General features: G+C 37.2%; 1 protein-coding gene across 3 annotated transcripts in view; it reads right to left on the bottom strand.

The window, feature by feature from the left end:
* Positions 1-20,207, bottom strand: part of Neto1 (neuropilin and tolloid like 1) — a 117,320-nt gene that overhangs the window by 19,935 nt on the left and 77,178 nt on the right. For all 3 annotated transcript variants that reach the window (XM_042263840.2, XM_042263841.2, XM_042263843.2), the window contains exon 7: positions 11,437-11,665. In XM_042263840.2, coding sequence (XP_042119774.1) covers positions 11,437-11,665 — 229 coding nt within the window. The remainder of the gene's footprint in view (positions 1-11,436; positions 11,666-20,207) is intronic.

The raw sequence follows: 20,207 nt of genomic DNA, 5'->3' as shown, positions 1-20,207 counted from the left end.
AGAAATGATTTTTAAAAGGCCAGGAAACTAGCAAGATATAATCAATACCAAAGTTGGCAGCATTTCTATTACATTAATGGTCATGTTGAGAAAAGTCTAGGGCAATAACCCCATTCAAAATAGTTTCAAAAACTATTTCAAAAAATTTATATTCCTGGCATTTCATCTGTCAGCTGTTCAGCCTAAATTTATGTTGTGATCTGAGATACTCTTGTATCCATTCCCTTCTGCAAACTGTTCTAACCTGTGTTTGCTTGTTTGTGATGTGGTGTGTGTGTGTGTGTGTGTGTGTGTGTGTGTGTGTGTGTGTGTGCGTGCGTGCACATTTGTCCTTGCATCCACACATGCAAATACAGAGGCCAAGGAGGAGGGTAGGTAGCTTCCTTTACTGCTCTCCGTTTCTCTCCTTGAATGACAAGCTCCTATTACAACCTCCATTGCTCTCAGTATGCCACAGACACATTAAAACAACGAGTTTACATGGAGTCCATGGAAGCCACAACATCGATCTTGTCACGGGAAATCTGATTACATTTCCTCTCTGAGAAGAAATCCAAGTCTTTCCCAAAAGGTTAGATTAAATCTCAAACCTCTCACACCATTTAATAGACAGTGTTGTCCTTCCTCAGAGTCGTTGTTAACCAGTTTGTCTATAATCTAGATACCCTAGCACATGCACAGTGACACCTTCTCCATCTTTCCCTTCCCACCACTGGAGCTATGCTGTTTTTAATACACATTTCATAGAGTTGAGTTGGTCTCCTCCAACTTACTTTATTAATGTGCTGTTTTAACACTTCTGTATCAGAAGCTAAGGCACCAGGTACAATTTCTGTTAGTGGTGTGTGTGTGTGTGTGTGTGTGTGTGTGTGTGTGTGTGTGTGTGTGTGTTAGTGCACTTTTGTCTTTTCATCCATGACTGCAAATGCAGAGGCCAAAAGAGTATGTTAGGTGACTCCTTCTATTTTGGGGGACAGGGTCTCATATTTTTTTTTTTTACATGTGCTCTGGGGATATAAACTCAGGTTCTCTTGATTTTATGGTAAGCACTCTTACCCACAAAGCCAACTCCTCAGGTACAAGTACTACTCTGCTTACTTAATCTATGTTCCTTTGTAGACCACATAGAGTACCAATTCTTCAAGCAGGACAGTGTTTATGAGGGGCCAACTTTTCACTGAAGTCGGATGATGGTTTCAATTTCTAATGAATTTCACTCTTGATGAAGTATTAATGATGAAGGACAATGCTAGATCATCAGAAACAGCAGTTATAAACCATAATAAAATATTTGCTTTTAGATATCAAAACCAGATTTAACATGTAGTGCTTAGTGCTAACCACCATTTGTCACAGTGGTATTATAGTGATTGAGCAGGAATGACAAAAAGCATAAAGTATGGGTCTGTAGGAATGACTTAGCTATTAAGGGCACTGGCTGAGCAACAGTGAGGACCAGAGTGAGGAACCCAGCTTCCACGAAACAAGCTGCACAAGGGGATCTGACACACTCTTCTGACCTCATGCCAGCACAGGCATGTCCACCCTTACACATGCACGTGTATATACTCATGCCTAACCACATACATACACCAAAGTTTCTTAAGAATTATAAACACATCAAGCCATCAACATTACTGCCACGATTTCCCACTCAAATAGCTTTTTTTTCTGTCATCATATTGTAAACTGAAAATGCCTCTTAGATTTTGCAATTAAGTATAAATAACATTTTACTGTAATGTGTTTACCAAACTGGTTCCAGAAACAGATTTGTGCACCTTCTCTTCATGTCTTTTATTATTTTTCCATTTGCTTTAAAAAAGATCAATGTTTCCAAAACTCTGTGTTCTGATATGATTGTTCACAAAAGCATCCAGTTTTAGAGAAACAATATATTACTGAATTTCTTTATGTAGTATACAAAATTCTGCTTACAAACTTCAATTTAATCTCACACAATTATTAGATATCCTCCCAAAGTTTGTGATAAAATTGTAACATCCCACCATTAAAGATTGCAATATGGAATGAAAGCCATGATTCCAGGTACACATCGTATTCTATAGGTAGAGGTAATTTATTTCCTCCCTTGTGATGTGAACCACATCACAAGACATCTACTTCAGTTTTCACTCCCAGGAATTATTGTACACTTTTATGCCATCATTATGTCTGCTTTGACTCAGCTGCATGATGATTTATTCATTGTGTGCAATTAGACATCACAATTATAATGAGGAGGATGTTGGATTGCTTTGCACTGGAGTTATTATTAGGCCCTGCACATTTGGTACAGAGTTTGTTTTGTGACGGATTTATGCATGTCTGCAGCCGCTGGTTAGTTTAGACACATTGTTCTTACAAAGGTACAATATTTGGCTTTGCTGCTGAATATTCCAAGTTCCAATAGAAGAACCTGCAGTAAACAAAGATTTGTGCCAAGTCTTAACAGGCAATATTGCCTGAAGATTGTGATTGGACGACTTCAAATGCTGATAGTTCAAGGTAACAATCTTCTGTCTTCATGTGGCAAACAGATAACACTCATTTTCACTGACAAATATAAACTACAATGACTGCAAAATCATATATATATATATATATATATATATATATATATATATATGATTACCAAATACCCTAAAACTCCACATGACTGCTGCATTGAGTCTTGTACCCAGGCTCATGGAAACTCACACTTTACAAAAGTGCAAATGGAGATCCTCAATGATTAAAAATCAAAGCTAAGTTGATTTCAACTAAAGCAATTATTTTGGCCTGAAAACCTGAAGGCACAGATTAATATATATTACTATTCTATGCACTTATGCATATGGAGCCTTCCTACTGATGCAATTTAAATGACTAAGTCAGTAATAAGAGTCCATTACAAATAATTTTCAAATACTAAAGTGATTTGGCTGCTGTTTTCTTTACAGTACAGTTGAAACCAAGGGAAAGTTTTAAGAGAAAAGACGTGGAAGATGGAGGGAAAGATGGAGAGAGAGAGGGCTTATTACTCATAATACAATTTTAAATCGTTTTCCTTGCCTCCCTGGAGAAGGAAACATATTTAAACCTTTTACCTATTCTGCACTATCATTCCCATTCCCTGGAAAGTGCACTATGGAACAGTCCAGTCATTCCATATAACAAAGTGGCAGGTTTAACCAGCTCATGTTAAGATATGATATTAAATATGCATCATCCTATTACAGCTTTTGTTTAAACAACAATCCTTTTGTAAATAGCTTACCTCAGGTTTTTCCCTGAAACTATCTGACATTAATTTTTAAATTATAAACACACATCCATTTGCCAAAATCATATCCACGTGGTGATGCTTCACTGTTGTTTTGCAATAATAAAAATTACTTAATTTGAAAGATAATTTCTTTATGTAGAAAAGGAATACAGAGTCATAACTTATAAAAATGGGCATGAATTTAGGTAAAGCACAATTAGTTAAAATTGAATATACACAGCCTTCAAGTAAACTCACTATTGTTTTTATACTCTCAGCAACAACTCCTCAATTATATAAAAATCAAAAGAGAAATAAGTCAACTGTGGTAAGATAAATAGCAACATCCTCCCAAGGTACATTCCCTAGCCTGTTGTAGAATATCATTTTAAGATGTATTACATTTGTTTATGCTGTGGAACATTTGTTTAATGAAGCAAAGATGAGTTGCATTCTTTTATGTTGCATTTGTTTAACTTTGTGAAGCTGTGTTACTGTGCCTGTCTAAAACACCTGATGGTCTAATAAAGAGCTGAACGGCCAATAGCAAAGCAGGAAAAAGGATAGGCGGGGCTGGCAGGCAGAGAGAATAAATAAATCTGGGAGGAGAGGAGAAGGAGCAAGAGAACAAGGAGAAGGGGATGACAGGGACCAGCCACCCAGCCACTCAGTCAGCCATGGAGTAAGAGTGAAAGTAAGTTCTACAGAAGTAAGAAAAGGAAAAAGCCCAGAGGCAAAAGGTAGCCTGGCTAATTTAAAGTTAAGAAAATCTGGCTAGCAACAAGCCAAGCTAAGGCCAGGAATTTATAAGTAAGAAAAAGTCTCTGTGTGTGATTTATTTGGGATCTGGGTGGAAGGCCTCTGCTAAAGAGCAAAGAGTAAAGAACTTAAGGGTGAAAAACAACCAACAACACTAGCCCACCAATAATAATCAAAGAAAAAGAGGCCATCAATTTGAGAGAGATCAGGGATGCTGAGGTGTTTTAGTCTGATTTCTCTGTTGTGATAAACACCAGGATCAAAAGCCAGGTAGAAAGGGTTCACTTGTCTTACATGTCCCTATCACAGCTGATCACTGGGAAGTCAGGGCAGGCACTTCAGGCAGGAGCCTGGAGTCAGGAACCGACTCAGACACCATGGAGGAGCACTGCACACTGGGTTACTCCCCACATCTTTCTCAACTTGCTTTCTTATTCTACTCAGGGCCTGCTGTGTGGTGGTATTGTGTTCCCCAAAATATTGTGCACCCTAATAAACTTATCTGGGGTCAGAGAAAGAACAGCCACTAGATACAGAGGCTAGAAAATGGTGGCACTCACACCTTTAATCCTAGCATTCCAGAGACAGAGATCTGCCTGGATCTCTGAGTTCAAAGCCACACTGGAAACAGCTAGGCATAGTGATACATGCCTTTAATCCCAGAAAGCAAGCCTTTAATCACAGGGAGTGATGGCAGAAAGTAGAAAGGTTTATAAGGCGTGAAGACCAGAAACTAGAAGCATTTGGCTGGTTAAGCTTTTAGTTGGTTAAGCTTCAGGCTTTCAAACAGCAGTTCAGCTGAAAGCCTTTGGGATGAAGACACAGAAGGTTCCAGTCTGAGGAAACAGGATCAGCTGAGGAATTGGCAAGGTGAGGTGGCTGTGGCTTGTTCTGTCTCTCTGATCTTCCAGCATTCACCCCAATACCTGGCCTCAGGTTTGATCTTATTAATAAGAACTTTTAAGATTCCTGCTACACCCCAGACTTGCCTACAGGCCACCTGATTATTCAGTAATTCAGTAATCAAGGTTCCTTTTCCCCAGATGACATTAGTTGGTGTCAAGTTGACAGAAAAACAATAAAATAAAAATAAACAATAAAAAAAACAAACAAAAAACCCACCAACTAGCTCCAGGATACTGTAAAAATGAGGATTTGCCTGCTGGAACTTGTCACACAAAGTCTATCAACAGCTAAGTGGCCACTGGGCAGGAAGTGGTGGAGAGATTCCACTGTGGCCAATTCATAACTACACCTGAGGCATAACAAAGCAATCAAATGTCTTAAGCAGTGGCATATTTACAGACATATTGATTAATTGCTTTCCAAACTTGTAAATGAATTATAATTATTCCACCAGAGAAAACAATGTGAGTAAACTTATTTACTTAAATAAAATTGACCTCTTCGGAAAGTCTGAGTTTTAGCTTTTAATGTTTTACTAGATCAATACATATTCCATGTAGAAAAGGCAAAAAACTAGTAATAATCTAAAATTATTGGTAAAAACTGAATTCTATTTATGTAGAAGTGGATATTTCATGTTAAATATTTATCCACTATACTTACAAGAATATATGTATAGCGTAGATGTCTTTTGTTAACTGCTTTATTTTAGCATCTTATGTTAAAAATAGTTTGATACAATTCTCAACTACAATATTATCTTAATAAGAAGCACGTACATTTTCAGAACCATTTAAGTATTCAACTTAATAACATCACATTTAGGCTAGCAATTTAATCCCAGGCTTAGGAGGTAGAAGCAGGCAAATGTTTGTGAGTTTGAGGCTAACTTGGTCTAAATAGAATTTCAGGCCAACAAGGGTTCTCTCAAAACAAACAACCAAACAAGAAATGTCTCATATTATATTATTTGTTTAGTTTTATTTTAATATTTATATTTCATTTTAATTATGCGTGTGTGTGCATATATGCACATGTGAATGCAGGTGCCTGTGGTCTGTGACATTCATGAGGGCAACAGACATTTTGGAGCTAAATGGTACACATAGCTGTGATTCTCTTGGTATGGGTGTTGGGAACTGAACTTGAATTCTCAGCCAAAGCAGTATGAGCTCTTAACCACTGGGTCATCTTTCCAGTTCCAATCTTCATTGTTTTAAACAGATGATTTGCTAGAGTATAAATCTAGTTAATGTTAAAAGGTATTTTAAAATGTAATGGTACATGTTTTGATATGTTGTATTGAATTGTCCCTCATGAAAGTTGTTTTTCCAATAGAACTACAAAAGCTTTAGCCTCACTTTGTATCTTAGTTGGGGTTTCTATTGCTCTGAGGAAATACCATGATTGAAGCAACTCTTACAAAGGAAAACATTTCACTGTTGTTGCTCACTTAAAATTCATAGGTTCAATCAATTGTCATCAAGGTGAGACATGGCTGAGTGAAGGCAGACATGGTTCTGTAGGTGTAGCTGAGAGTCCTATGTCTTGCAGGCAACAGGAAGTGGTCTGAGTGTCACACTGAGGGAAGCTTGAGCAAAGAAACCTCAAAGTCTGCCATCAGGGTGACACAATTCCTCCAACATGGTCACACCTCCTAATAGTGCCACTCCCCTTAGGGGCAATTTTCTTTCACACCACTGTACTTTGCCATCTCCAAACTTGGTTCTTCATTTTCTAAACTAATCTGGTGGATGAAGATCAAATGTCATGACTGAGTGCACACCCTTCTGTTACTGCTGTATCTGGGCTCATTTTCCATATAGAAGGCCATATACACTACTTTATGATTAACTATTTACTTCTTTTTTTCCTTTTATAATACAGTAATCATCCTTCTCTTACTGCACTATTAAGTTTTTATTTCTTATAGAGTTAAAAACAAGGGTTTATTTTGAGGCTGCTCACCCATTCATCTTTCCCTTTGCATTTCAGCTATAATAGCTTTTGTTCAATACAAATATTAAATATCATACATTTAAATTTAGTGATTTTTATCACCTATGTTATATTTTGTGTCTATTTTAGAAAGATTTGCCAAAATATGACATAAATTTAGCAATTTTCTCAGCAAATTTTATGTACTGTTGATATTTAAATCTATGCCATCTGGTATTTATGCTTCTGTATGACATATATGGTAAATATTTCCTACATTAATAAAGTGCTTTTAATCTACTTGAAACACAGCAATTGATAATGGTGTGATATTGAAATCTACCTTACCAAGACATCAATTTATACTTAGGAATAATCATAACTGATTTCTTATCTTTCTCTACAACTTACAAATTAGTTGGTGAAACACAGACTGAATGTGGTCACTCTTGGGCTCAATAATAATCCCAGGTTTGTTTTTGTGCCTGACATCATCTTTCTGGGAAAAAAAAAAGGTTACTATTGAATAAACATCATAGTGATATCTGTGCTTTCTCTAGGTTACATGCTCACGTCTAAGGTTTTGGGTCTCAGAACTGCAAATAAGAGAGAACAAGCAGAATTTGTCTCTGGGGGTTAGATTATCCCACTTAATCTTTTGTAGGTCCATCGATTGATTTACCTGCAAATTTCATGGTTTGATTTTTATTTACAGCTCAACAGTACTCCACCATGTATATATACCACATTTTCATTATCCATTAATCAGTTGAAGGACTCATTGCAATGTGAAATAGTGGAATTTAGAACCAACAGCTTCTAACTAGGAGGGAATCAAAATGTGGTTCTGTAAACCTAGTCTACTATTCATGGACTATGAGGTCATAGACCCTAGAGGAGAACCTACTCCTGCCACTCTATTGAGCCAGTATACTTTACAACTGCAGTCTCAATGTTTATCATCAGTATAGAGGAGAATCATTGACTCCAGGAAGCCTCATATAAAACAGGAAAGAGCCAGTGCACACATACAAACTCACACACTTAATCATGTGTCCATACACACACTTGTGTGGATACATGCACACAGGTACACTCATAATGTCTATGCTATTCTTTGCCATGTGATGCTCTGTGCCACTTTCAGACACTGTCAATCATCACAGAAACAGGCATAAATTCTGCACATCCATTAGTCTAAATTCCAAATTTTCCTCTTTATGACAGAGGCAATCTATACATATTGTGTTATTAGCAACAGACAACAGAATAATATACTATGAACAAAAACAACTACAGTCATCAACATCATTCACACTGCAATTACAGATTTGCTGCCAAACTCATGTTACATAAAGACATACTAGGTGAGGAACTTGAAGCTTCTTCAATGAGACACCTTGACAGATACATAGGAGCCCCTCTGGAATTATTCTAAACCACTCAATTTCAAATAGAAGCCCACTTTGCATTTTCTTATACTTTCTGTACATTATCTAGTAGAACTTGGTTTCAATAAATAAAGCAATACACACACAGTTCATTTCGTGACTTCCCCATTCTGTGCACAAACACAATCCTGAACAATAGCAAATGAAGGAAAGCAAAGCATCGTGATAGAAATCTTTAGGAATATTCAATCTTCTAATGATGTTGTAGTAAAATGCAACCTACAGGGTCACTTACAAGTGAGGAATTATTTTTGAACACTTCTAGAATCTGTAACGTCCAAGACTGACATACCAGCGTATTCAGTATGTGGTATTAAGCAGTTGATAGGTCAAAACACCACATTTGGTCCTCACACATTGGGAGAAGGGGTAGAACCACTTTCTGAGGATATTGTCCACAACGCCCAAGCCCATTAATGAGTGTTTGTCTTTGGAATCTAATCCTTTTACAAGGGTCCCTCTTCCTAAAGGTTTCATTATGGTTATTAGAATTTTTAACATATGGAATTTGAAGGATTTATAGAAATCATCCCCCCTTTCACTTGACAAACTGATCATATTTTGTGCAACAACAGAGAACATTCAGTAAGACATGCAAGAAAACCCAGATCACACACCAAGACTTAGCAGAAGCTTATTGGAATGAATGTAATGATCGCAGAAACTGTTATTATAACACCCCTCACTCCAAGACAAGTAAACATATGCTCCTATGGAAGAACTTAATGGATTGGGTGGACCTTCCTTCAATCTTGAAGGAGTATCCTGTATCCTGTGGACTGACTGTTAATTGATAGTCACTAAATGGCTTTAATATCTCATGTAGTCACAGGCACTGAAATGCTATATTTTTGCTCAACTATACTTAGGTGGTAGGTTTGTAGCATGACATAACATACCATTTCTTATATACATGCAGATTTATAGATAGGTAGAATTCAATAATCCATTTTAGAGGTCAAAAGAACCTTAGGTGTTAGCTGAAATGTCCTGCTATCCCACATATTGTCAATCTTTCCAATAGATTATTTTCCACATAAAAATACCAAAGTGTAAACTATAAGGTATTCATTTTGATAACTGTAGCATCCCATGTACCTAATACCTTTTTTGTATGATTATTGCAAGTCCTTTAATTATATAGCTAAATGTGTTTCCCTCATAAAAAAAAGTTATTGCCTCATCTTGCTCTTGAGTAAAATACAACCTTGAATCATAGTAGATGTTTTAAATTTAGCAATATATTTTTCATTTATCTGTATTAAATTTTACAGCACAGATAAAAATTGCAGACTTTTCATGATATTTAAGAGATCCCATAGTAGTTTGCCATTCCATATTTTTGACAGTAAATTAGATAGGGGATCTCAGTAAGTCATGATTACAAATTGAAAAGAATATTTTAAAATTTCCTCACACTGGGGGCCACGTTAGATGGCTGAGCATCTAAAAATGTGTTTGCTACACAAGTCTGATGATCTGTTTGTACCCTGGAAGGAAGGAACCAACTCCACAATGTTGTCCTCTGACTGCCACGTATGTACGACAGGACACCCTCACCACTCATGCACACGTATCATACAAGCCTTAGCAGTATGGAAAACATAAAACTATCACACAAAATCATGGTTAATTCTAGCCCATCAATGTGAATATTACCTAAACATCTCTTCTTGTAGTGAGAATACTTAGTATTCATTTCTTAGCATTTCACAAGAGAAAAAAATATATCATCATTGACTAGGTGCAACAGTTCTATAATGCACATATAATTCTAAATATGTTACATATGGCAAATGCATAACTCATTATGTAAACAAAACACAGTAAACAGAATGCTGAGGCCAAAATATCTAAGATGATAGATCTCATATCAACTGTATTCCACAAAGCATATAAATTGCAATTAAACACTTTTAAAATTCAGACTCTAGAAGTCCTTATCAAAGGTACACTGCACTGAATGTGGCTGAGTAATGTAACAGGAGTCACAACTACACTAAGAATTTCTTCATATTCTAGTCTAGAAAATATGCGATTATTTTTCAAATGCTATGATGAAATAATGATCCAAGACTTCCAGCATTTTAACCAACCACTGAGATGAAGACAGAGACTTCACCGTGTATAAACAGCCCACAACTGGGCAGGATAGTGGACTCATTTAAAGTCCGTGGTCCTATTTAGAAAGATCAAGTGACATCCAAGGATTCTGGTACTACAGAATGGCCCAGCTGCATAATTGGAAAGGAATTTAAAGAAAAAAGTATTTGGGTGTTTTGTAAAATAATTGTCTAAAACTTTCAACAACTCTGAACTAAAAATCTTGGCACCCTGTGCTGTTTACAACAAGAGATGTCTTAGAAGGCTCTGGATTGCTTTTCTCTTTTCCATTTAAGCAAAATGCATAGCTTCAAAATATAAGGTTCTTTCTTACCCGTTAAAGCTGAATTTTTTGGGATTTTCTTTCATATGCTTATATCTGTGAACCACAAAATAGCCTAAACTCCCTAAGAATGTCCTAATATATCTGTTCATACAGCTCATTATTTATTAAACTGTAGTTTTCAAAATTAAAAATTAAAAAACAAACATGTACTTTGCAGTAACTTTGAAGATCATTAAGTCACTTAGGCATCTTCTGATTTTTTTCCTAATTCTCTGCCTTGTCAAGCGGTTCTCCCTCCCCTTACTTTAATTGTGACTCTGCAGTTGCAAGCCTGTCCAGATAAAAAGAGTCTGCAACGGAAGTGTACCAAAACCAACATCTCAAACATTTTATGAAGTTTCAAAAAACGATATTTAAACTCAAGCTTCATCAGAAACTGCAGCATCACCCCCATATACTTGGAAGGAACTAAACCGAAGGCCAACAAAATCCATCATTTCCCAGGGGAAGAGAATGCACTCGCTTAAGCGAGGTTATGATGCACATACGGAAATAAGTACTCAGAATGTGATACGCAACTCTCACTGCATTGAAATGAGGGAAAAGGAGCCTCACTGGTTTTAACCACTTATTAGGGAACACCCCTGCTGTGCTCAAGCTGCATGAAGAAAACCCCATTAGCAGCTGAGGAGCCTGGCAGCCTGGGACACTTCTGAAGGACAAATAGTCCAGTAAGGGAAGCTTACGTTCTTGAAAGGATGTGAAGAGCATCTGAAACCTGCTGTTGCGACTGCCCTCGTCTGCCCACATGCGGATCACCCCCAGGCCGGTGCGCAGCATCACGTCGTTGGCCACCGTGCTACAGAACTTGGCCTTCAAGTCCTCCACCGAGCTGCTCCCATCATACACAGCCACAAAGTTCCTCTTGCATTCATTTGAATTCTGCATCTCATAGTCCAAGAAACGCAAGTAAATCTGTAAAACCAAGATAAAACAATCTGTTCATTTCAAAAATGTAGAGCAATGCTTGGACCTCCTCTTTTCTTTTCAGTCTCACAAGACATCCTTGATTGCAATCAGCCCCATTATTTCCCCCTGTGGTCCACAGGCAGATAAACTAGTGCAAAGCAAATTATCTCTAATATTTCTTTGCAAGTGTTATTATGCTGTTAAAAAAAAAAAAAAACTTAGCTGTGCCATTTCCTTTAGCTAAGTAGTTTTTGCCCAGATGATTCTGACGTCATCCCGTGATGTATCTGAAATCAGCTATTAGCTTTTAAAACTTACATTCTATTTAGCTTTGGATATGGTAGTACTTTAAATATTTCTTTATGCATTCTTGTTCAAGTGCCCTTGTTCTTTTGTTTATTGTTTGTTTGTTTTTTGTTTGTTTGTTTTTCCAGACAGTGTTTCTCTGTGTAGCTTTGTACCTTTCCTGGGACTCACTTGGTAGTCCAGGCTGGCCTCGAACTCACAGAGATCTGCCTGCCTCTGCCTCCCGAGTGCTGGGATTAAAGGCGTGCGCCACCACCGCCCAGCTGTTGTTTTGTTTAATGTATACAAAGAACAATATACATTAACACTAAAGGAAAACAAAACATATTGAAAGACAGTTTTTGATTTTAATCTAAACAATTATACTTATTCAGCTTTGCAGTGGAGCATATCAAAATATTTTAAAAGGCCAATCTAGCTATTTTCATCATACTTAAAATCAAGCCACTTAGCTCAATCTCCACAAATAAAAGTTAAATTAGCATTTAGCACTTAGTGAGTACAATGTACCGTGACACCAATTCATATGTCATCATTAAACACTCTCAACAATTTTGTGACTCACATGTCGGTGTCCTCAGATGAGACAACTACAAGTCAGATGTGAGACCTCTGACTCCACAGTCTACACTGCTTCCTCAAGGACAGACTGTGTCTAACACACTGGTTCTTGGTGAGGAGAAGTTATCTGATTCTCTTCCAGTGTGTATTCAGAATCACAAGTGATTGATTCCAACAGGATCAGAACAAAGAACATGTTTGCTCATTCATCCATCCTTTCAGCAATATTCATAGCCTCGACTTTCAGTTGGTCACAGTCACAGTTAAAAGCATTGTGCAAATGTGTAAACAAGGAACGAAGCACTGAAAACATGTGTTTAAATCATGACACCTATATAGAATGTAAAACTATAGGAATTCTATACAATAAATGTAAATGAAACAAATCAGTGAAGGTACAAAAGAACAATATCTGAACGAAACTTACCTCCTTTGAACACATCAATTGCTTGTTTATATTTTATTTTGTAATCATGCATATCTATAGGCTATTTTGGTTAAATTAGATTTACTTCATCTAGCATGCATACAAACTAAAGGTATACATTTATTTTAAATTCACATTCATCTTTTTATATTCATTTTTTGTTGTTATTTCAAAAACTATGAAATTTATGGGACAACTTTTTCCCCAGATTTGGAAATGTCTATCTAAGTTTAAATTTTCATTATTTTAGTTAATACAAAAATATTGTTGCCCTTTAGTATTATTATAAAATAGATATTGGACGCTGTAGTTTCTCTTAAAAATCAGTTGTATGCCTTGTCTCCTGAAACAAGATTTTTCAACAATCTCCTAAACACTCCGCGTGTCTATCAGGTTCAGTCTCTGCCATGTGGTTCAAGTCTCAACCCAGCCAAACTTAACACTTTTATGTACAAAGTCAATGATTCTATGCCTCCAGCCCAAATCCTTACCTGAGACATAGTACAACCATTGAGAAACTTTGCTCAGGCAAATGTCTTCCCTCTTCCTTCCAGCAGTGTGTTTCTTTTCCAACACCTCAAGCTTTGTGCTCCAGGGGCAAACTTTAACTTGAAGGAATTGGTCCCTACTGTTCATAGCAACTTCTTCCCAGTGTGTCAAGGTTAAGTTCAGTTGCTATCTTCCCAGGAAACACCCCCCTACTGGGCTGACTCCCTTATTTTAGCAGTCTTTACCTTTACACCCTCCAGACTCAATTAGAACTGAACATATTTCACACTACAGTTCTTGTGACACTTCCTTTCTACTCAACTAACTAGAACTTCCATTTTCCTTACTAATTTCATTTGTTCAGCATTCATCATGTGTTTATTGGCTGTCCACAAACCCAGCATTGTTTTAAGTGTTATAAATAATAAATAAGCACACATTACCTTCAATAGTAAGAGATGTTTAAAATAATGCTCAAAATAAACTATGACATAGATATAAAGAATATGAAGTATAAGAAAATATATTGTACACCTGTGTGAGTTGGAAATGAACTGTGATAGCTCGCACCAGATCACCCTGACATAACTTTGAGGAGAAAGAACAGACATAGAGAGATATGAGGAAATGAACTGAGCAACTATGGACAATTGGAGTTTTACTTTGTTTCTCATACAACAAAGGTTTCATATGTAGGATTTCTGTAACTTTCCAGCCACTCAGGGTGAATTTTAAGTTAGCTGACTCATCAATACCACACACAACACATAGTCTAAGGAAGTACCCTCTGTCACCATGTCCAAGTCATTGCTTTATGTTATTTGACAAAAGTACTAACTACTACTCCCATCATCGGTGTGGAGTTTATTCTTCCCAGCATAATAAAATTTCTGAAGTTATCCATAGTGTCCCAGAAATGTCCAGATTAAGAAAGCCCGATTTTGTTTTGTTTTTGTTTTTGGGAGGCATAACTTTTTTTCAGTACTTGAGTTTTTGAAGAGATATTATATTTAAGTGTTCAGGGAAAAAAATCTGGGAGATGTTCTTAATTCCTTCTTCTTCCCTGTTCTCCAAGTCCAGTCACTCTGTTTTTTGCCAAACATCACCTCTGCCTACATGGGTAAGGTGGCTTGGTGGGGACATCATTGTATAAAAGTGTGACTAGTGAGAAGGTTGCACCACAAATAAACACAGTTATCCTTATTAAGATTAATTTGTGGGGACAGAGGTGAACTGAAAACTTCTTATGTAGACAAATCAGATACAGGGATCTTTTGAAAACTGTACTTCCCTTTTAGGTTTGAAACCAGATGGGTTGTGCTGTTATCTCACTGAAGAGAGCAAGGAAGAAAGAAAATAATGGATACTCAAGAAAAGAATATGGCCGGCTCAGTTTGGGGTACCAACATGAGCACAGTAGCCCTACCCAGTGCTTTAACAGAACCAATAACACCATTACATATGTTAACGATCATGTCAAACTGCATTTTAAATATTCATAACTGTAGATTTGTGGGGCTCCCACCCTTGCTCAAAGACATTTCTTCTTATGGATAATGGACAACACAGTAACATATTTCTTCTCAAAGTGCTGAATGTCCCTGCAAGTGCTCAGTTGTTGATAAGACAATTGCATGTTACCTTTCAGGCTCAGGAAGCATTGCAGAAAGGGGGCAGAAAGCGTGTCTGAGCCTAGGGTGGCGGAAAGTGACGTGAAATGCTGTTTTTTGCACATGACATGGCTCTTGTATACATGAACTTGCTGCAGCAATGGTTATCTGTGTAAGTTCTATGCAAGATCAAGTTAATTAAGAAAATTCGGCGGGGAGGTGGGGAGGTGGAGAGGTGAGGAAATGGGGAGGTGGGGAGGCGGGGCTCTCAAGAATCAGCTCTGGCTGAGGTGCTATTGGCAGCTGATGGCCTCTGGGGACAGGAATAGTTAATTCTTTAGACACATGGCCACTGAAACACCTCAGTGGATGATCCAATGCCCATTCACATGGATGGAGAACTAAGTGGACTCAGAAGGTTCAAATAAATAAATAAATACAAGGAGAGCATGAAGTTGGAAAGATGTGGTGGGGGGTGTCGTGGGGAATGTTAGAGCGAGCAATTGAGGCGTGGCTATGACCGAGTTACAGCTATACCACTATGGAATTTTCAAATAATAAATAAAATTAATGAAAAGAACATAAATCTGAAAAATGTTAAATCTAAATTTTTGACATATGCAGTGCTGTGTCTTTCACATATTCACATGAACTGCTCTTTAAAAGATGGCATTTTTCAGATGATCTTCATTAGAAAGCTGGAGAAGAGACTAAAGCCATAACTTGCTTAAGAAAAATAATCAGATGAATCTGAGCACCTGGACTAAGAATAGTAAGCTCTGTTTTTTAGATTCTTTTCATCATGTGGCTTTGCTGTATCCTGAATAACAGTCAGCAACCTGAAAGCTCTATAAAAAATTGATTGAAAATCTGCCAATTTTTGCAAGGTAACAAAAATGTTAGGTGCAATAAAAAGTCAGAAAACACATATATTCTAAACTACTCAGCAATAAGCCCAACATAGTTTATCACTCTCAAAAGAACATACACATTCAACAGAGAAACAGACAGTTTTACCAGCAAGGGAAACACCCACCAGAACAGGTGGCATATCACAGTCCATTTTTTTTTTTTTAAAAAAATACAACACAAAATGATCATGGATATCAGTAGCATTACAAAGTTTAGCAACAACATATATACCCACAGAAAGAAAAGTAGTGAAAGAAAATGATTAACCAAATCAAGAGGGAATAAAAACAGGAAGCAGTTTTTCACTTGGCCCTTTCAAGTCCAGATATTTCAGTGGTATGATAAGCCAGAGCACTTTTCTGTAAGCGGAAACACAGACTTGAATAGCAACTCATTGTCATTAGAAAGGAGTCTGTGTCATGTATTGGCAACCACTCTTGGCTTCAATTAATACTTTTTTACAGTGTTTGACACAGGTTAGTGCAACAACTGCAGATTAGTGCAAGAACTGTTGAAGACAAAGAAAATTGAGATTTAGAAAAGTTGAGTCACATTTTTGAAGTGAAACAGGAGCATTGCACTATGGATCTGCCTGACACCAAAGCCACTTAAGATCCTCATTGCATCCTATGCAGTCTTACGAAAAACATTTACTAATTGTTCAAATGTAGTATATTCCCAGAGGGAAAGTTATTATCTTAAAGGAAACAAACTTTAACAAAATAAAAATAAATTGGGAAAAAATTTATGAAGTCAGGTATTTCCATTTTCTAAAAGAGGCTCTGAAACATTTTGATGAATAAATAAATAAAACTCAGAGATAATAAATGTGCCCTTATGAAATAAATGACTATCTTAAATTAAAAAAAAATCTTTAAAATTAGGGCCGTTTAATGTTGGAGTGGTTAGAAAGTCAATCTGCATACTGGGCCCAAGCTTTGCCTTTGACGTTCTGCCATGAGTCTGCCTCACCCATGTAGTCACTGACTGGCATGTGTTCATGATGAGCAGTGATGGGCAGTACCTGCCTTTTACATATTTCTGTATCCAAAATTGTTTTTTCCCACATAGAACTCTGTCTATGAAGGAAGCACACAATTGCCTTTGCCAGATTTTGTATAAATGATCGTGAAGCATTTATGATTATTTTGACCTTCAATTTTTCTACTTAATAGGGAAATAAATTGTAGATGTATGGTACTGGCTTCATCAGAATGAGAGCTGTCTGTCCATAAGCTAAATTTCTTTTCTTTTCCTTTTTTTTTTTTTTTTTTTTTTTTTGGTTTTTCGAGACAGGGTTTCTCTGTGTAGCTTTGCGCCTTTCCTGGAACTCACTTGGTAGCCCAGGCTGGCCTCGAACTCACAAAGATCCGCCTGCCTCTGCCTCCTGAGTGCTGGGATTAAAGGCGTGCGCCACCACCGCCCGGCTAATAAGCTAAATTTCTTTAAGGAAAAAAAATACTGATCAACATTTTTCTCACTAGCTACAGTCTCTGCCATATATAATTGATCCTTGTAGATTTCAAAAATATCTTCCTGGCCTTGGAGGACAACTGCCAATGGCCTCCCATAAAATTTAAATTAAAAAAACAAAAACCTTGTCACTGTGTATATTTATGAGAATAAACTTAGCTATTTGTTTATGCAGAAGAAGAAATAAAGATAATCTTAATTATATAAACAATATACAAGCCCACTTAATGCAGTGGACATCTAAAAGTGTTAATTGCATTTCTTAAGTGTAATATGGTAGACATTTTATTTAATTATCTTCTCCTTAGAAAATTAATCCAACATCTGGAAAAATGGTTTAGTGGTGAAAAGCACGTTTTGCTCTTACAGAAGACCCAAATTCAGTTCCCAACACCCACTGCTAGGGCCTCATATCTACCTAGATCTCCTGCTTCAGGGGATCTAATTCCTTCCTTCCTCTGGCTTCTGATTGCACCTGCACTCATGTGAACACACACACACACATACTCACATACATATGCACACACACATTCACAAATCCCTAATTAAAAATGAAATAATATAAAAATAAAACAAAGCAAGCATTGATCATCTACTGTATCTATAATTTCAATGATTTTTAAAAAACCTTTATACCACAAGCTTGGGTCTAGGCCAAGTATGCATACTGATTTTCTAACCATAACAATATGTTAATGTGAATTAGTCCCATTTTAAAGACATTAAGATAGTTCTTATGACAGGAATAAGTGTATAAGATTTGTGACACAATGTTTCTGAGCAAAAGACTTATTTCAGGTAGCAAATGAAAAAATAAGAAAGAAAAAACTCTCTAGTCCCTCTGTGAAGGAACGAAGAATGATAAACAGAGTAACATATAACTCTAGTGAAATAGTCAGATCGAAATCTCTTCTCAGTGAATCATTTTGATGCATCCTTCTTTTTAATCAATCACAAAGAGTTGGAACTGACAGGATGATTCATTGAACAAGACATGGAAAACTTCAGAACATATAAAACGTTTCTGGGATTATCTGTTTTCCAAATCGCACTAATATGGAAGAAAGTGCCATGTTTATATGCAAAGCAAGTAATTTTATCAGAACTTACTAAGTAATACATTCACAAAGAAATTTTAATACCAGCAGCTCAGAAGTTCCTCCTCTCCTGTCATACTGATATGAAAAACACATACCAAGGCAATTATCTGAGACCCAACAGAAAGCTTATTCACAACAAATAGAAGTTGAGCCATCTGTGTGTCTGACATACGCTATTCACAGTTTCAAGACCACTGGACATCTTGATGTTTGAACCACAGTCTAAAAGCATGTGCCCAGGGCTTTGTGCTTACTATTTGTGACTGGACAGGTCAGGATTATAACAGGTAGAATATTAGATGAATTTGGAAGGTTGAAAAATCTCCAGTTGGGAAACAAATAAAAAAGTAAATAAAACCGGTTCAGGTATAAAAATATTAAAGTGATTTTTGAACAGCTATAGAAAAATTCCAAAATATTTGAGTACCCCTCTACATTCTCACATCCTACATCTAATATTTCATTTTAAAAGTTATACTATAATTTCCTGGCTATTATCTACTACATTAATATTTTCATTTTCATCTTTTTCTCATATTTTGAGATAACAAAGGCAGATTCAGTCCTTAGAACCTTTCAGACTTTTTCTGGTTTTCAATTCTGGTCATTACCCATTTCTATTGTTACATAAGAAATGACCTCAACCTTAGTAGATCCATTTAAAATGATCGGTTTATTAGGGCACAATCCCCAGGTGAGAAGGACTCTAGATTTAGATTTAACTGTCTTGTCAAAGCCTGGAATTCCAAGTTCTTGCATTTCCAAGATCAACCCCGCCTTTCACATCCTTCATCCCCAGAACAGTTCATTAGTCTGCTGACTCCAAGTCTCCCTCTTCTGTCTGCAAGGAAAGGTCTGTTGTGTGATCATATTAAACTAAACTATAGGAGCAAGTGGGTAGGGGGTCAAGATATGATGGGAAAATCCACAGAGGCAACTGACCCAAGCTAGTGCGAACTCATGAACTCTAGACTGACAGCTGGGGACCAAACTGGGTCCTCTGAATGTGGCTGACAGTTGTGTGGTGTGATCTGTTTGTGGGGCCCCTGGCAATGGGACCAGGACCTATCCTGGGTATGTGAGCTGGTTTTTTTTTTTTTTTTTTTTGGTTTTTTTTCGAGACAGGGTTTCTCTGTGTAGCTTTGCGCCTTTCCTGGAACTCACTTGGTAGACCAGGCTGGCCTCGAACTCACAGAGATCCGCCTGCCTCTGCCTCCCGAGTGCTGGGATTAAAGGCGTGCGCCACCACCGCCCGGCTTGTGAGCTGGTTTTTTAGAGCCCATTCCCTATGGTAGGATGCCTCACTCAGCCTTGATGCAGTGGGGAGGGGCTTGGCCCTGCCCCAACTTGGTATGCCAGCCTGTGTTGACTCCCCAAGGGAGGCCTTATGGAGGAGTGAATAGGGGGTGGGATGTGTGTAGGGGAACCTGAGAAAGGGAGGGAGGGGGAACAGTGGTTGGCATGTAAAAAGGAAAAAATAATAATAATAAAAAAAACTCAGCCTGGACACCTCCCTCTGCTCAAAGTCATCTGATGGACAATTTCACTGGTATCCCTCAAGCACCCTTTACTGAGTAATTTAATTTACTGCAACCAGATGTGTGCTGTTTGGACATACTTACAAAGTGAGAACTGGGACTGGAAATTGGGGACATTTCATAAGCTTTTGC

Source organism: Peromyscus maniculatus, chromosome 19 (assembly GCF_049852395.1).
Source record: "Peromyscus maniculatus bairdii isolate BWxNUB_F1_BW_parent chromosome 19, HU_Pman_BW_mat_3.1, whole genome shotgun sequence".
NCBI lineage: Eukaryota > Metazoa > Chordata > Mammalia > Rodentia > Cricetidae > Peromyscus > Peromyscus maniculatus.
Note: the sequence above shows the minus strand (reverse complement) of the source record. Positions and strands in the feature narration are given on the sequence as shown.